The sequence below is a fragment of the Lathyrus oleraceus genome, chromosome 7 (genome assembly GCF_024323335.1).
Source record: "Lathyrus oleraceus cultivar Zhongwan6 chromosome 7, CAAS_Psat_ZW6_1.0, whole genome shotgun sequence".
NCBI classification, from domain to species: Eukaryota; Viridiplantae; Streptophyta; class Magnoliopsida; order Fabales; family Fabaceae; genus Lathyrus; species Lathyrus oleraceus.
In genome coordinates this window covers 16,609,007-16,627,112 of record NC_066585.1, presented here as the reverse complement: position 1 = coordinate 16,627,112, position 18,106 = coordinate 16,609,007, and the positions used below count along the sequence as shown (strand labels likewise).

General features: G+C 37.3%; 1 protein-coding gene across 1 annotated transcript; it reads right to left on the bottom strand.

Moving 5' to 3' along the window:
* Positions 1–16,202: 16,202 nt before the first annotated feature.
* LOC127101744 (uncharacterized) lies at positions 16,203–17,296 on the bottom strand. The gene is made up of 2 exons (XM_051039191.1): positions 16,962–17,296; positions 16,203–16,866 (listed from the first exon to the last, which is right to left on the bottom strand). Exons 1-2 carry the CDS (start codon positions 17,294–17,296, stop codon positions 16,203–16,205), a joined length of 999 nt encoding a protein of 332 aa, XP_050895148.1.
* Between the last annotated feature and the right edge of the window lie 810 nt (positions 17,297–18,106).

Genomic DNA, 18,106 nt, shown 5'->3' with positions numbered 1-18,106 from the left:
TATCGTTGTTTGTTATCTCCTGCTATTTGGTGATATATATTTCCCCAAGCAGGTGCGTGCGTTTGATCTCTCCATGTAGAGTCAGCCCAATAAGCAGAAAGCGTTTATCCTTTCTTCCATATTCCCCACTGAGATATATCCTCGTGGATGATGGTTGTTTTTGTTTCCTCCCAACACATATATTGGGATGGGCTTCCCTATTGAGTTATATCCTCATTAGGACGAGTCTTGATTCAGTTTGCCTCTTTGGTTTGATCCTAAATTGGCTCTTGTGACTGTTTCCTTTTGCTTCCTTGTGGTATAAATGAATAATTGCTCAGTAAATAGTAATCATTCATGTTATCCCCGGCGGAGCCTATGGTTTTCTACCCTTATACTAGTAGTCGTAAACCCTACTCTCTTTCCCTTTGCAGAGTTAACCTTTTGTTTCATCGTAATCGATGACGGTTAGTTTTCCGTGGTTTCCGACCCAGTATCCGGTAGGTGTAATCCCCTCCTTGGTGGTTATCTTCATCCAATATTCGGTGTTGATATTCCCTCTTTCGCCTGGATAGTTGCCCTAATTATGAAATTTATCCCCGGCAAGTCATCTCTCGTCTACCCTGTTGATGGTAACGGTTGTTTCTCTCCTGAATTGGTCATCATTATATACCTAGTTCGGTATCCCGATGTCTTTTCTTTTCGGTCGATATATCCTTTATTAACCCAGTAACCATTTGTGGATAATCGTCCATGCGAGTATATTATCTACGTTCTGACGGTAATAGACAATATATCTCATGCACTCTTTGGTCGAAGCCTTTTGTTCTTCCCCAGAAAGAGTAAGATTCGTATCCCCTTTGTGGAATCGAATATCCATCCTATAATCGAATTTGCTTTTAGCCCTCTCTTGGATGATGAGTGTCTTGGAAATATTCCCCAATTCACGCCTTGGTTGGTCACCTATTATATGCCCAGTAACCGGTATCCCTGGTGTTCCTCCCTTTCTGCTCCCTATTATGACTTTTGTCCCCTGTGGAGTCAGAGTTCCTGAGTTGAAATATACCTTTCTTAGGTCTTCCTCGGATGTTTGAAGTTTTGATATCTCTCACCCTTATACCGGTCTTAGATATTCATTTCTTCCCGAGCATGCTGTATCTCTCACCGTTATACCGGTGTTCAGATCACATGTCTCTTTGAGCTTATTACCCAGTAATCGGTAATACCTCACCCCACTGCTCCCCTAGGAGAGTCTTTTAGACATCCCCAGCGAAGTTTCTTTAGTGATTTGATTTCGTCCGGATTTCTATCCGAGGTATCCATTATGGATAGTTTCGCTGTATTGGCATATTCCCCAATACCGGTGCCTTTGAGTCAGTTCAAGTTTTTCCATTGGATCTTTTCCCTTTGGATTTATGTTCCCCAAGCTTTGAGTTGTGCCCTGCTCACGCATTGCTTTCCTATCCCCATCAGAGTCCTCAGAGTCTCTGTCTCCATTATGAGTATTCCACTCATATGGAATCTCCTCCCGATCTATACCTTTGTGGACGCACATCCCCATAGAGTTTACCTTTTGCATACATACATCTGCATCATGAGGTCTCTTAGGGACCAAAATTCGTCTCTTTGTTATTATTTAAGCCCATTCTACCTCGTCGAGACGAAGATTTTAACCTTCCCTTCTCCGGCTAGAATGACCTTAAATAGGGGCATCTATAAGACCCCAATTTTGTCCCTAAGATCCCTCATGGAATCATAACATTGCATTTGCATAGCCTCAAGGATCATTAAGCATCCTGGTTCCCCTTGCCTTTGGGTGGGACTCCTTGTGAGTGATTTGAGATCACCAAGCATGCTTGAATTGTATATTATTGCTTTTCTCATTTTTTATTAACCAAAAGCACAAAAATATGTCACTAACATCTTTTGTTTGTAGCTTGAGCAATCACAAGGTCAAAAGCTTCAAGGAGGTCATTGGTACAAAGACATTGGTCAAGAGGAGATGAAAGCAAGCATGGTAATGGTTCCCAAAGCTCTCATCCATCAAATATGCCTCCCTAGTATCTCTATTCTTTATTTTTGATCAAATCAAGTCAAAGGGTGTGAGGTTTGTTCCCCAGAGAAACCCTAATTCATCTATGCACCACAATGCCTTGCTCATGAAGCAACCTCAGCCCATGGTCAAATATAATCAAGGGAAGTTCTTTAATTCATAATTTCATGCATACTTGAACTTATTTGAGTGTCCTCAATCATCAATTCATCAAGGTATGAGTTGTGGACTTGAGAAGTTGATCAATCAATTCATCTGACTATTTTGAAATACACTGAGACCTAACTTTTTATGTGTTGGTCAAATGGAGATGATTCAAAAAGAAAAAATGTTCTTAATAACAATATGAACAACTTTATTGTTCATCAAAAATTTATTTAAAGCTTGGAAGACCATCTGCCACTCCAAAACATTATAGGTCATTTTGACTGAAACCCTAATTTTGGGTCAACTTCCCAAGGACATAACTCATTCATTTTTTATGATTTTGAGGTGGGATCAAATGAATTGGAAAGCTTAGGATGTCTACTTCAAATGTTATGTTTAACAAATTTTCAAAATCTTAAAGGAAATACATGTGATAATGCAAGACATTATAGGTCCTTTTTGACCAAAGGCATTAAAAGTCAAAAAAGTCCAACTTCAAGTGCCCATAACTCTTTCATAAAAAATCCAAATGATTCAAAATTTAAGTCCATTTTGGTTGTCGTGAAAAGATATACAAGTTTGATGTTGGAGGTTTTTCAATTTGAAGCTTTCATCATCAAAATAGGGGGGCTTGAAATTTGGCCAATTTTAGAAACTTTGCATTGACATGTTTTGCACATCACACTTTAAACTCAAATTTCATAAATTTCCACACTTCAAATGAGTTTTTGCCCAACATAACATTTGTTCCTCATACAAAGACCTTTCCAACCATTACCCATATGCCTATGCTTGGATTTTCTAAATTGTACTTTCGAAGAGATGATTGTTTAGGTACAATTGGAGAATTCACTTGAAATCTTGTTACATGAGCATTTGCCTTGCAAGCTACACGTCCAATTCCCTTTGGCTATTGCTCAGAGTTCATTTGGCATTGTTTTTGGGCCTTGTGCATGATCATGCAAGCCCATGCAATGAAGCTTCACATGCCATGCACACGGATCATTCCACACTTTCCTTGCCACTTTCTCTAAAAATAAAGACCTCATTCCCTCCATTTCACACCCTAATTTCAACCTGAAATGCTGCAGAATTCATTCCCTAACCATAACTAAAGAAGCAAGTTTCATTTCTCTTAAAATTTTCAGATCTAGAATTCAGCTTCATCTGGTTGTTTTCTTAGATATAATGCTTCTAGACCTTCACCATACACTCCATTGAACTTCTGTTTTGATAAAGCAAGCAAGGTTTCAAGCTCAAATCACCAGAACTCAAGCTTACATTCCAACTGGTATTTTCTTCGATTCTCCTAATCCATTGACCTTTTGGTTTAGATTTTGTGTTGGCTGAAGTCCTCTCAATAGAGGCATCATGTTTATGCTTTTAATTTTTGCAATTCATTGAGTTCATGATGAACACCAGATTTTTCCATCTCTGATTTCTCACACTATAGAGATCTAGAAGGAAAATGGATGGTATAGGGATGATGTACATCATCCCAGCTTTCTATTGATGTATAGATCGCATGTTTTGGTTGCCTTTTGAGTTTCTGCATTTTGGCCGGAATCTGGAAGCTCACCCGAGAAGACGGTGGCTCCGATGGCTTCATCATCTCCAGTTTAAATCTGGACCGTTTGATTTGTTTTCCAGATTCAATCAGGATCATTCATTGTTATGACTTTTCTTTTGCTTCCATGCACACACATTGACCAGAGACTATCATAGGCATGCGCCTTAGGAGCGTGTGATCTGCCAGCTCAAGTAATGAGCTCAGATCCAACGCTCCTCCTTTTTTTGCATTTTATAATTTCTGTTTTTATTTTCTTAAATTCCTTTTATTTCAAAAATCATATCTCTCTCATTTTTTATCCAAAAATTATGGGACCAATTGCATTATTTCCCAAATAAATTCTAGTTTCTATTTCTGATTTTTAATATTTTTTATTTTGTCATTTGATATTTTTTGTGAATTTTCTCTTTTTTGGTTATTTTTATTTCATTTTAAATAGTTTTTGATATTCAAAAAATGCAAAAATATTTTCCTAACCTATTTGAATGATGATGGATCTATGAAAAATATTCTCATCAATTTTCAAATTGATTTGAGATTTATTTGAGATTTTAGTTCAATTAGATTATTTTTATTCATTTTTAATTGATAAAAAATAGTTTCTGACTTTTAAAAATGCTGAAATTTTTTGTCAAACTTTGTTTGACCTTGTTGAACTTAGGATAAATCACTTGAACTTTTCAAAGTTGATTTGAATTGATTTTGAAGTTTGACCGTTCTTTAATATTTTAATTCAAGTTTATTTTGAATATTAAAAAATGCCAAAAATAGTTTATTCATTTCTTGACTTCCAATCTTCATCTCACTTCTGTTTTTGATTGTTTGACCTTGACTTTCAATGTTATTGGTCAACATATGAGGATTGGTACATTTTATTTCATTTGATGCACTTTAATCTTGCCATTTCCATTCTCCATCATTCATCTCCTTCTTCTTCTTCTTCTTTTTTCTTTTTGATCCATGAGTTGAAGGTTGATAAGTTAGCATTGATTAGGGAGACTTAATCTTCCTTGATCCAAATCTAATTCATCTTGATCAATTGATCCAGTGGATGGCTTTGCATTAAGGATAGGTTGTTTCCTAAATCATGCAAAAAGCTTAAACCAATACAAGATCAATTCTCTTCTCCTTTTTGGCATGGCAAGTTGTTGGGACTTAGTTCACTAATCAAGACTCCTAACTTGTGTTTGTTGCCTACATTATTATTGACCGGCCTCAGATAGTTGTGACTTCTACATAAGTCCAATTACGATTGGTTACATAGCGCTAAATTTTGCCTTATGGCATATTAACTATTAACCACTAACAACTAACTTTTACTTTTATGCAATTTACTTTTATGCAATTTATAATTCTTGCACATATTATTCATTTTTTTTTTCCTTTGCTCATTGGAGCACATGTTTATGTTAATGCCATTTGCCTTTTGCCCACTTGGGTCTATAATTGTATATATATCTTTTGTGCTTGTGTTTGTTTGTTTGTTGTGACCCAAATGCCAAGAATTTGACAATAAGGACTTAGAATTTAGGACCCATACCCAAGCAAATGGAGTTTGAAGAGCAACTAGGCCTCATGCCTTTAGAATGCTTAAATGTCAAAGAGCAACTAGGCCTCCTGCCTTTAGAATGCATAAAGCTTTTGAAGAACTCTGAAAGGACCATATTCTAAACTCTCCCTTGTCCATTTCTTGATTGTTTATATAGAACTTTTTGATGTGTGTTCACTTGTGATAGGGAATTCCAACCTTGAGTTACTTTGAAGAACCATTACCATGAGCATCCACAGTGAGAGATACAAAAGCCATTGGAGGATTCTTAGAAGCATTCATTGCTTGTTGATTACTTGAAATATTTGCTTGTGATTGCTTAATTCCAAAGGATGGGAGCTACTTGGATCATCCATATGATCTTAAGAGAGGAACTCCTAGTGTGGTTCATTTCTTTCCCTTTACCTTTTTTGTTTTGCTTAGGACTTAGCCATTCTTCTTCTTCTCTCCACTCTAACCCAAGCCAAAACTTTTTGTGCAAACATTTAACACTTGTTTTCAACATTAGAAACCTAAGCCTTATGCTTTTGATTTTCAAACTTTCTTTTCATAATACTTATTTTGAATTGAACCTTTTAATCCATTTTGATCATTTTTGCACATACTTCTAATTGGTAAATATAACTCATTCAAATTTCTTTTGTGGTTTCAATGGCCACCTTCTTAATCAATTTTTTTTCATAACCTTTAGCTATTAGGTTTGAGTTATCTTTGTGGTAGATGTAATACTCACCTTTATCCTTAGTGATGGACAATGAGTCTTCCATGCTTATTATAGGGTTAACCCCTCACTAGCATGTTGAAGCTACCCTCACATGGTGGATTTGTGGTTTGGTTGAGTTTTCTCCTCTTTGATAACAAAAGACCTTAAGGCTTTTGGACCAATCAATCCAACTCATTTTTGAGATTTTTACCCCGAACTACGAGGTTTTGATCCTAATCTTTTTTAAGATGGTACGTAGGCAATGGGTTAATCCATTCAAACACAAAATGTAACTAAACTTGTATATTCTTTTCTCATCCCTTAAATCATGTTTGCACAAATAAATTTTTTCACAAAATACCAACCTTACAACAAATGTGAAAAGGGCTCCCTAGGAGTACCTAGGATGTTTTGGGTGCCTAACACCTTCCCATTACATAACCAACCCCCTTACCCAGATCTTTGTTTCTTTTACTAGTTTTTGTTAAAACTTTTAGGTTTTTGTTCGCTTTCTAACCATTCCTTTGGATAAATAGAAGTGCGGTGGCGAGTCGACTTGTATGATTTACCTTGGATTTAGTCAATATCTCTAATGGTAACGAATACCCCGCTACACACATCAACCAATTGAAGATTTCAGTCTGTTCAATATGACTTCCCGGATGAGGAGATTCTGTATTTGAAAATGAAAGATTGTGATGACCCTACACTCGATGAAGGGCCAGAGCCTGGTTCCCGATGGAGCATGGTGTTTGATGGCGCTGTAAATCAATATGGAAATGGTATTGGGGCAGTGATTATTACCCCTCAGGGCACACATATTCCTTTTACAGCAAGGCTAACTTTCAAATGCACGAATAATATGACAGAGTATGAAGCATGTATTATGGGATTGGAAGAATGTATTGATCTTAGGATCAAGCATCTTGATGTTTATGGTGATTCGGCCCTCGTTGTTAATCAGATTAAGGGTGAATGGGAAACGAATCAGCCTGGTCTCATTACATATAGAGATTATGCGAGGAGGATTTCAACGTTCTTTACTGAGGTTGACTTCCATCATATTCCTCGAGATGAGAATCGGATGGCAGACGCTCTTGCTACACTTACTTCGATGATTATGGTCAAACTTTGGAATGGTGTTCCCAATATCACTGTGATGCGCTTGGATAGACCAGCTCATGTATTTACAGTCGAAGAAGTGAAAGATGATAAGCCGTGGTATTATGACATCAAATGTTTCCTTCAAAGCCAGATTTACCCGCCTGGGGCATCTGTGAAAGATAGGAAGACTTTGAGGAGATTGTCAAGCAGTTTCTACCTCAATGGCGATGTGCTTTATAAGAGAAATGTTGACATGGTGCTGCTCAGATGCGTGGATAGACACGAAGCAGACCTGTTAATGACTAAGGTTCATGAGGGTTCATTTGGTACTCATTCTAATGGACATGCCATGGCAAAGAAGATGTTGAGAGCAGACTACTATTGGCTGACAATGGAGTCTGACTGTTGCAAGTATGTGAAGAAATGCCATAAGTGTCAGATTTATGCGGATAAGATTCATATTCCCCCGACACTTTTGAATGTGATTTCATCACCATGGCCCTTCTCCATGTGGGGAATTGACATGATTGACATGATAGAGCCAAAAGCGTCTAATGGTCACAGATTTATTCTCGTAGCAATTGATTACTTCACCAAGTGGGTTGAAGCAGCGTCATATGCAAATGTGACCAGGCAGGTGGTTGTGAAGTTTATCAAGAATCAACTCATATGCCGCTATGGTGTACCCGATAAGATCATTACTGATAATGGATCTAACTTGAACAACAAGATGATGAAAGAATTGTGTAGTGAGTTCAAGATTGTGCATCATAATTCTTCTCCTTATAGACCCAAGATGAATGGGGTTGTTGAAGCTGCTAATAAGAATATCAAGAAGATTATCCAGAAGATGGTTGTCACGTACAAAGATTGGCATGAGATGTTGCCATTTGCTTTACATAGATATCGTACATATGTCCGTACTTCAACAGGGGCAACCCCTTTCTCTCTCGTTCATGGCATGGAGGTTGTACTCCCATTAGAGGTGGAGATCCCGTCAATGAGAGTCTTGATGGAAGCCAAGTTGACTGATGCTGAATGGGTTCAGAGTCGTTATGACCAGTTGAATTTAATAGAAGAAAAGAGATTGACTGCCATGTGCCATGGTCAGTTATATCAGCAGAGAATGAAGAAAGCCTTTGATAAGAAGGCCAAGCCTCGTGTGTTTCAAGAAGGTGACCTTGTGCTCAAGAAAGTCTTGTCTTTCGCGCTCGATTCCAGGGGCAAGTGGACCCCAAACTATGAAGGTCCGTATGTTGTCAAGAGAGCCTTTTCAGGCGGTGCTTTGATACTTACAACTATGGATGGGGAGGACTTCACTCGTCCTGTGAATTCAGATGCAGTCAAGAAATACTTCGCCTAAAATAAAAACAGAATAGCTCGCTAAGTTGAAAACCCGAAAGGGCGGCTTAGGCAAAAATGCGCGTCTCGGTGGGTTGAAAACCCGAAAGGGCGATCCAGGCAATAGTTAGAGACATATAAAAAATGATAAGTATATCCCGTTAGATTGAGTACCTCACCCTGGGGCAATCTAGGCAAAAATTAGGGATTTGGCAAGTAACTGCATCCTGACAAGACCTTGCTCTACAACTGTCATCCGTCAGAGATTCTTGCTCAGTCATCATCAACTGAAGTTTCAAATACATCAGATTCAGAATTGGTGGAGAAATGGTCATTATGTTCAATGTAGCCCTTTTCCAATATATATCACCAATTTCAAATTTGAAAAGATCTATGGAGTCTTGCCATTTGCAAACTACCATTCCATCAAATAAATTTGAGCTTTTATCCAATTATTTGCACTCTTATTTGTTTCTATTCCAACAAATGTTTTGCATGTTTTAATTGAAAAATATATATCATTATTTTATTCAAATCTTTCATAATTTGTTTAAACAAAGTGAACATTCACAAAGATGAGGGGATACTGAGGATATCTTCAGTGCTCTCCCAAGGATGGTAAGATTCTCGACAGGGTAAGACATTTGTTCGCATTCCTGGCATGCTTGTATCTTTTTCCTCCGGAGCCTTTTGAGGTTTTTCTTCCGAGCAGAGTGATTGGTAGGATTATTCATTCCTATTTCCTGCAGTAGAGTAGTGATTCTTCCTCCTCATCAGATGTGATCTCATTATTTGGAGCAGTATTTGATGACCCTTGGCAACTTCTGATTTGGTGGTTATTCCCCACAGAGTTCCATCCTCCTCTTTGATGAGTTCCCCAGTAGATTTGTTTCTACGACAGATCTTACCTGTGTGGTGATCCTTTTCCCCTAGCAGTAGCCTGGTTCCCCTGCGGAGATCTTGAATAGATGTCCTCCAGTAGGCTTGGTTTTATCCCTCTCAAGATATAATATCGGACGTGTGTGTACTTGTTCGTTGGACCTGTTTGTGTTAGAAATGTCTGTTTGTCAGCATTCATCATACATAAACCATGCATATGTGCATATTGATAGCATTCAAATATTCATGACGCATTATTTGCCATATATCTCTGTTTGCTATTCTCTTGTTTGAGGGTATTATGTTTCCCCAAGCAGATGCTGGTGTTTGATCTCCCCATGTAGAGTTGGCCCCATAAGCAGAAAATATTTATCTTTCCTCCCGTATTCCCCACTGAGTTATACCCTCGTGGACAATGGTTGTTTCTGTTTCCTCCCAACACATGCATTGGGATGGAGTTCCCCGTTGAGTTATATCCTCATAAGGGATAAGTTTTGTTTCAGTGTGCCCATCTAGCTCGATCCTAGACTGGCCCCTTTTGGCTGTTTCTTGCACTCCCCGGTGGTATAAATGAATAATTACTCAGTAACCAGTAATCGTTCATCCCCGGAGAAGTCTGTGGTTTTCTACCCTTATACCGGTCTTTGTAAACCCTATTTGTATCCTCTTGGCAGAGTAACTGTTTTGCTCATCCTTAATCGGTGACGGTTACTTCTCTGTGGTTTTCTACCCAGTATCCGGTAGATGTAATCCCCTCCTTGACGATTATCTTTATCCAATATTCGGTATTGATATCCCCTCATCTTTTGGATAATTTCTCTGATTAAGCAATTTATCCCCGGCAGGTCATCTCTCGTCTACCCTTTGTTGTTGGTAACGATTGTTTCTCTCCTGGATTGGTCATCCTTATATACCCAGTTTCGGTATCCCGATGCCCTTTCTTTGTCGGCCGATTTATCCTTTATTAACCCGGTAACCGGTTGTGGATAATCTTCCATGCGAGTATGTTATCTATGTTCTGACGGTAATAGATAATATATCTTATGCACTCTTTGGTCGAGGCCTTTTGTTCTTCCCCCGTTGAGTAAGATTTGTATTTCCTTGTGGAATCGAATGTCCATCCTGTAATCGAGTTTGCTTTTAGCCCTCTTTTGGATGATGAGTGTCTTGGGAATATTCCCCAATTCACGCTCTGGTTGGTCACCTATTATATGACATTAACCGGTATCCCTGGTGTTCCTTCCCTTCTACTCCCTATTATGACTTTTTGTCCCCTGTGGAGTCAGATTTTCCTGAGCCGAAGCATACCTTTTTAGGTCTTCCTCATATGATTTCGGATGTTCGATATCTGTCACCCTTATACCGGTCTTAGATATTCATTTTTCCCGAGCATGTTGTATCTCTCACCCTTATACCCGTGTTCAGATCACGTGTCTCTTTGAGCTTATTACCCAGTAACCGATAATACCTCATCCCTTTGTTTCCCCAGGAGAGTTCTGTTTGAATAGTTTTCCCCAGCGCAATCCCTTAGTGGGTTGTTCCCATTTGGAGTCCGGATTTTTATCCGAACTATCCGTTAAGGATAATTTCTGTTGTGTTGGCATATTCCCCAATACATGCGCCTTTGAGTCAGCTCGGGTTTCCTTTGATTTCTTCCTTTGGGAATTCCGATCCCCAAGCTTTGAGACATGCCCTGCTCACGCATTTTTTATCCCTTCCTTATCCCTATAAGAGTCCCCAGAGTCTCTGTCCCATTGAGTGTATCACTCATATGGATTGTCAGTTTCTCCTAATTTCTTTTCTTCTTTGTGGACACATATCCCCACAGAGTGTTATCCTTTTGCATACATACATTTGCATCATGAGGTCTCTTAGGGGACCAAAATTTGTCTCTTTGTTATTATTTAAGCCCATTATACCTCGTCGAACGAAGATTTTAACCTTCACTTCTCCGGCTAGAATGACCTTAAATAGGGGCATCTGTAAGACCCCAATTTTGTCCATAAGATCCCTCATGGCATCATAACATTGCATTTGCAAATCCTCAAGGATCATGAGCATCTTGGTTCCCTTTGCCTTTGGGTGGGACTTATTGAGAGTGGTTTGAGATCACCAAGCATGCTTGAATTGTATATCATTGCTTTTCTTATTTTTTTTACTAACCAAAAAACACAAAAATATGTCACTAACATTTCTTGTTTGTAGCTTGAGGAATCACAGGGTCAAGAGCTTCAAGGAGATCCTTTATGCAAAGATATGGCCAAGTGAAGATGATAGCAAGCATGGTAATGGTTACCAAATCTGTCATCCCTCAAATATTCCTCCCTAGCATCTCAATTCATCATTTTGATCAAAGCAAGTCAAAGGGTTTGAGGTTTTGTTTCTCAAGGAAGCCCTAATTCATCTATGTACCACAATGCCTTGCTCATGAAGCAACCTCAGCCCATGGTCAAATACAATCAAGGTAAGTTCTTTAATTCATCATTTCATGCATATTTGAACTTATTTGAGTGTCCTCAATCATCCATTCATCAAGATATGGGTGGTGGACTTGAGAAGTTGATCAATCAATTCATCTGACTATTTTGAAATGCACTGAGACCTAACTTTTTATGTGTTGGTCAAATGGAGATGATTCCAAAAGAAAAAGTGTTCTTAAGGACAATATGAATTACTTTCATGTTAATAAAAAATTGATTTGAAGCTTGAAAGGTCATCATCCATTCCAAGACATTATAGGTCATTTTGACTGAAACCCTAATTTTGGGTCAACTTCCCAAGAACATAACTCATTCATTTTTTATGATTTGGAGGTGGGATAAAATGCATTGGAAAGCTTAAGATTTCTAATTCAAATGTTATGTTGAACAAAATTTCAAAATCTCAAAGGAAATACATGTGATAATGCAAAACATTATAGGTCACTTTGGACCAAATGCATTGAAAGGCAAAAGAGTCCAACTCCAAGTGCCCATAACTCTTTCATCAAAAATCCAAATGATGCAAAATATAAGTCTATTTTGATTGTATTGATAATATCTACAACTTTGATGTTGAAGGTGTTTTCATTTGAAGCTTGCATCATTGAAACAGAGGGGCTTGAACATTGGCCAAATTTGGAAACCTTGCCTTTACATGTTTTGCACCTTACACTTTAAACTCAAAATTCACTAATTTCCACACTTCAAATGGATTTTTGCCCAACATAACATTTGTTCCTTGCATAAAGACCTTTCCAACCATTACTCACATGCTCATGTTGGGATTTGGAAAATGGCATTTTCGAAGAGGAGAAGTTTTAGGCATAATTGTGCATAACATGTTGAAACTCATTACACAAGCCTATGCATTGCCAATTACACGTGCATTTCAGCTCAATTATACTTCAGATTGCATTTGGCATTGAATTTGGGCCTTCTACATGATCATGCAAGCCAATGCAAAGAGTATCCACTTGCCATGCACACACAGATTTCTCATTGCTTGCATCATGCTTGGCTATAAATAGAAGCACCATTCCATTCATTTTCCATCCATGAATCAACCTGAAATGCTTCTGAATTGAAAACCAAACCTCTCACCAAAGGAACTATTTCATTTTCATTCAAATTTCTCAGATCTGAAATTCAACTAAATCTGGTTGAATTTCTAGATCTAAAGTTCCTAGACCTCTCTCTCATAGTCCATTGTACTTCTGTTTGGCCAAAAGAAGCAAGGAAGCAAGCCCAGATCTCCATAATTCAAAGGTTCTCTCCAACTGGTTTTTTCTTCGAAACTCACTATTTCTTGATCTATTTGCTTGGATATTGTGTTCGCTGAAGTCCTCTTCATATAGGCAATTGTTTTGAGTGCTCAATTGTTGAAATCCATGAAGTTCATATGAACATCACATAATTTCCACTTCTGATTTCTCTCAATATAGAGATCTAGAATGGAATTCAGTGGTACAGGGGTGATGTACATCACCCCAGCTTTCGAATGATACCTAGATCGTGCATTTTGGTTTCCATTTTAAGCTCTGCAAATTTTGGACGTGGCCGGAGGTTGGCCGGAGAAGACGGTGGCGTTGGCCACCGTCTGGTTCCCAGATTCAATCTGGTCCGTCCATTTGAGTTTCCAGATTCAATCACACACGTCTAATGTTATGACTTGTTTTAATGTTGTGTGTGGTGCTGTTGACTTGGACTCATGGTGAGCACGTGCCTCTGTACCATTAGATGTACCACGTTAATTAATGAAACCACATCCAACGCTTCTTGTTTTTTTGATTTTCCTATTTTCTAATTTAATTTCTTTTATTCCCATTATTTTCAAAAATTCATAACTTCTTTATTTTTAATCCAAAAAATATGGGACCAATTGCATTCTTCTCCAAATAATTTCTAGTTTCTAAAAATGATTTTTAATATTTTTTATTTTGTCATTTGATATTTTTTGTGAATTTTCTCTTTTCTGGTAATTTTTAATTCATTTTAAATAGTTTTTGATATTCAAAAAATACAAAAATATTTTCCTAACCTTTTTGAATGATGATGGATCTATGAAAAATATTCTCATCAATTTTCTAATTGATTTGAGATTTTAGTTCAATTAGGTTATTTTTTATTCATTTTTAATCGATTAAAAATAGTTTCTGACTTTTAAAAATGCTAAAAAAAATTGTCAAACTTTATTTGACCTTGTTGAACTTGGGATAAATCACTTGGACTTTTCAAGGTTGATTTGAAGTGATTTTGAAGTTTGACCTTTCCTTTTATTTTTAATTCAAGTTTAATTTTAAATATTAAAAATTACCAAAAATATTTTGTTCATTTCTTGACTTCCAATCTTCATCTCATTTCTGTTTTTGAGTGTTCGACCTTGATCCTCAATATCATTGGTCAACATTTGTTGATTGGTATATGCTATTTCATTTAATGCACTTTAATTTTGCCATTTCCATTTTTCATTATTCATCTCCTTCTTCTCCTTCTTTTTCTTTTTGATCAATGAGTTAAAGATTTATAGATTAGCATTGATTAGGGAGACTTAATCTTCCTTGATCCAAATCTAATTCATCTTGATCAATTGATCAAGTGAATGGCTTTGCATTAAGGATAGGTTGTTTCCTAAATCATGCAAAGGACTTAAACCAGTACAAGATCAATCCTTCTTTTCTTTTGGCATGGCAAGTTGTTGGAACTTGGTTCACTAATCAAGACTTCTAACTTGTGTTGTTGCCTACATTATTATTGACCGGCCTCAGATAGTTGTGACTTCTACATAAGTCCAATTACGATTGCTTAACATAGGGCTAAATTTGCCTTATGGCACACTAACTATTAACATTTACTTTTTTGCACTTTACTCTTATACAATTTATTATTCTTCTACATATTATTCATTTGCTTTTTCCTTTGCTCATTGGAACACATGTTTATGTTAATGCCATTTTGCCTTTTGCTCACTTGAGCATATAATTGTGTATATATCTTTTGTGTTTGTTGTTTTGGTTGTTTGATTGTGAACCAAAATGCAAAGAATTGGACAAAATGGACTTAGACTTTAGGACTTTACCTATGCAAATGTGGAGTCAAAGATCAACTAGGCCTCATGCCTTTAGAGTGCTTAAATGTCAAAGAGCAACTAGGCCTCATGCCTTTAGAATGCTTAAAACTTGAAGATGAACATTGAAAGGACCATATTCTAAACTCCATCTTGTCCATTCTTTGATTGATAATAGAACCTTTTGATGTGTGTGTTTCTTTGTGCTAGGGATTCTAACTTGAGCCAAATTGAGGAACCGTTACCATGAGCTTCTTAGAGAGATCCAAGATACCTTGAGGAGCCTTGTCCAAGAATTCATTAATTGTTGATTGCTTGAGTTTATGCTTGTGATTGCTTATTCCAAAGGATGGGAGCTACTTGGATCATCAATATGATCTCAAGAGAGGAACTCCATTTGTTGTCTTGTTCTCTTTCCCTTTACCTCTTGTATGCCTAGGACTTTAGCCTTTCTTCTTCTTCTCTCCACTCTAACCCAAGCCAACACTTTTTGTGCAAACATTTGACCTTTGTTTTCAACATTAGAAACCCAAGCCTTATGCTTTTGATTTTCAAACTTTCTTTTCATAACACTTATTTTGAATTGAACTTCTAAGTCAACTTTGACCATTTTGTAAATACTTTTCATTGGTAAATCCAACTCATTCAAATACTTTTTGTGGTTTCAATGGCCACTTCCTTAATCAAATTTTTCCATAACCTTTAGCAATTAGGTTTGAGTTATCCTTGAGGTAGATGTAATACTCACCTTTATCCTTAGTGATGGACAATGAGTCTTCCATGCTTATTATAGGGTTAACCCCTCACTAGCATGTTGAAGCTATCCTCACATGGTGGATTTGTGGTTTTAGGTTGAGTTTTCTCCCTTGGATAACAAAAGACCTTAAGGATTTTGGACCAATCAATCCACTCACCCATTTTGAGATTTTTACCCCGAACTACGAGGTTTTGATCCTAATCTTTTTTAAGATGGTACGTAGGTAATGGGTTCATCCATTAAAACACAAAAATGTAAATAACTTGTATATTCTCTTCTCATCTCTTCAATCATGTTTGCACAAATAAATTTTCACAAATACCAACATTACAACAAATATGAAAAGGGCTCCCTAGGAGTACCTAGGATGTTTTGGGTGCTTAAAACCTTCCCATTGCATAACCAACCCCCTTACCCAGATCTCTGACATTTTTACTAGTTTTTGATTCGATAAAACTTTTAGGTTTTTGTTCGCTTTCTAACCATTCCTTTGGATAAATAGAAGTGCGGTGGCGACTCGACTTGTATGGTTTACCTTGGATTTAGTCAATATCTCCAATGGTAGCGAATACCCCGCTACACATAACAAGGGCCAAATTTTGTAACAGTCTTTATCAACCCAACAGCTTCTGTAAGCTCTACAACCTCCTTACATTTTAGGGTATCCTTACCCAATTCCCTCTCTAGAGATGCCCTCCTTTGAATAATATAATTCCACCTTTCAACATTCTTCACATAATGTAAAGAAACATTATTCAGTGGAGCCTCGAGCACAACATCATGAGGCTTCTTGGTAGCAGATCTTTTTACATGCATGATGTCTTGGACATCCTTTTTGACATCAAACTCAGAATCACTAGAAGAGACAACTTTCCTCTTCCTAGTAGGGGTAACAACTTTACTCCATAATCTAGTAGGACCAACAAGAGATTTTCCTATAGAGTTTCTAGAGGGAGTGCTTTTCAAACCACCATATTTTATTTTTATCTCCTTGGAGGGAGAATCTTCAAACACCATTGTCTTTCCTTTTCGTCTCTGTAGTCTCTTGGCTATACCATGAGTCACAATATTGGTAAGAGGTTCCTCATCAGAAGTTAGTTCTTCAACATTGACAACATGATCAACTTTCTTTTTACTTCTTCTCTCATGAGAAACATACTCAGGGACACAATCATCAACCTTCTTCTTACTCCTTCTTTCAAGAGCAACATGTTCAGGAACACTTTCCTCAGCTTTTTCACTAGAATCATTGTCATAGCTAGTTTCTTTTGCCAAAGATGTTTGGAAATTTGAAAAAAATATGAGTTCACTTCCTTCAAAACAGATGTAACAAACTTCCTAAGTTCGTTATCAATGGAACTCCTTTCCACTTCCATTTGATTCTCAGTGCCGCCAGCATGCATAGTAAGGTTTCTCATCTCAAACCCTTTAGACCTAGACCCTTCTTCAACAGTAGTTTTATCTTCACTAGGGATTATAGGTTCAGAAGACTTACCATAAGTCTTGAAATTCTTTGACATAGAAGGTGTAGCTTTCTTCTGAGGGGGTGGATGAATCGTGGATAAGGAAGCAACATCCAAGACCAGATAAGCCAGGTTGATCATTTGGAATGGTTCATTTTCACTAACATTTGGGGAGGATGATCCACTGGTTTCAGTTGGGACATGCATGTGCTTGGGTGAAGATTGTTTCTATATTTTAGGTAACACTTGATGCATATGGAATTGGGAAAGACACTTGAAAGAGGGTGAGCATAGATATTTGGAGAGGAATGAAGAGTTTGAATGGAATGTGTAGCGTATTTTTGTCCAAAAGGATACACAATGAGGTAAAGGGTTTAGGTAAGCGTGTCTAGTGTAATGATGAGAGTTAAAATCTTGTCTGACACACTTAAATAGTTGTATTTGCTATAAATGCTCATTAACACAAATCCCAAGTTTTCCTCTTAATTTTTCAAATTGAACTGCATCTAAGGCTTTGGTAAAAATGTCTGCAAGCTGATTCTCCGTGCTAACATGCTCAAGTGTTAAGACTTTGTCTTCAACAAGTTATCTAATAAAATGATGCCTGATGCCAATGTGTTTAGTCCTACTGTGCTGAATAGGATTTTTGGAGATATTAATAGCACTCAAGTTGTCACAGAATAATGTCATGACATCTTGTGTGACATTGTATTTAGTCAACATTTGTTTCACCCATATTAGTTGAGAGCAGTTGCTGCCTGCTACTATATACTCATCTTCAGTAGTAGATAGGGATAACAATTATGTTTCTTGCTAAACCATGAAAAAAAATTGTTTCTGTTAATTCCTTAGGATTGGCATTAATTTTAGAAAACAAATAATGTAATCATCTCTGTTGTTTTAATATGTTGGGTTGAAGAAATTCAACATCTGGACCAACATGTCATGTACGATGTCACGACATCAGGTCTGTGACATCGCACATGTGTAGAAAACTGAATTAATTAATTCAGTATA

What these genes read in the sequence shown, in the direction of transcription:
- LOC127101744 (XM_051039191.1), bottom strand. Translation starts at nt 17,296, where the DNA reads ATGCATGTCCCAACTGAAACCAGTGGATCATCCTCCCCAAATGTTAGT. An exon ending in ATTGATAACGAACTTAGGAA is followed by an intron (nt 16,867 to 16,961) that starts GTTTGTTACATC and finishes CAATGATTCTAG; the next exon opens with TGAAAAAGCTGAGGAAAGTG.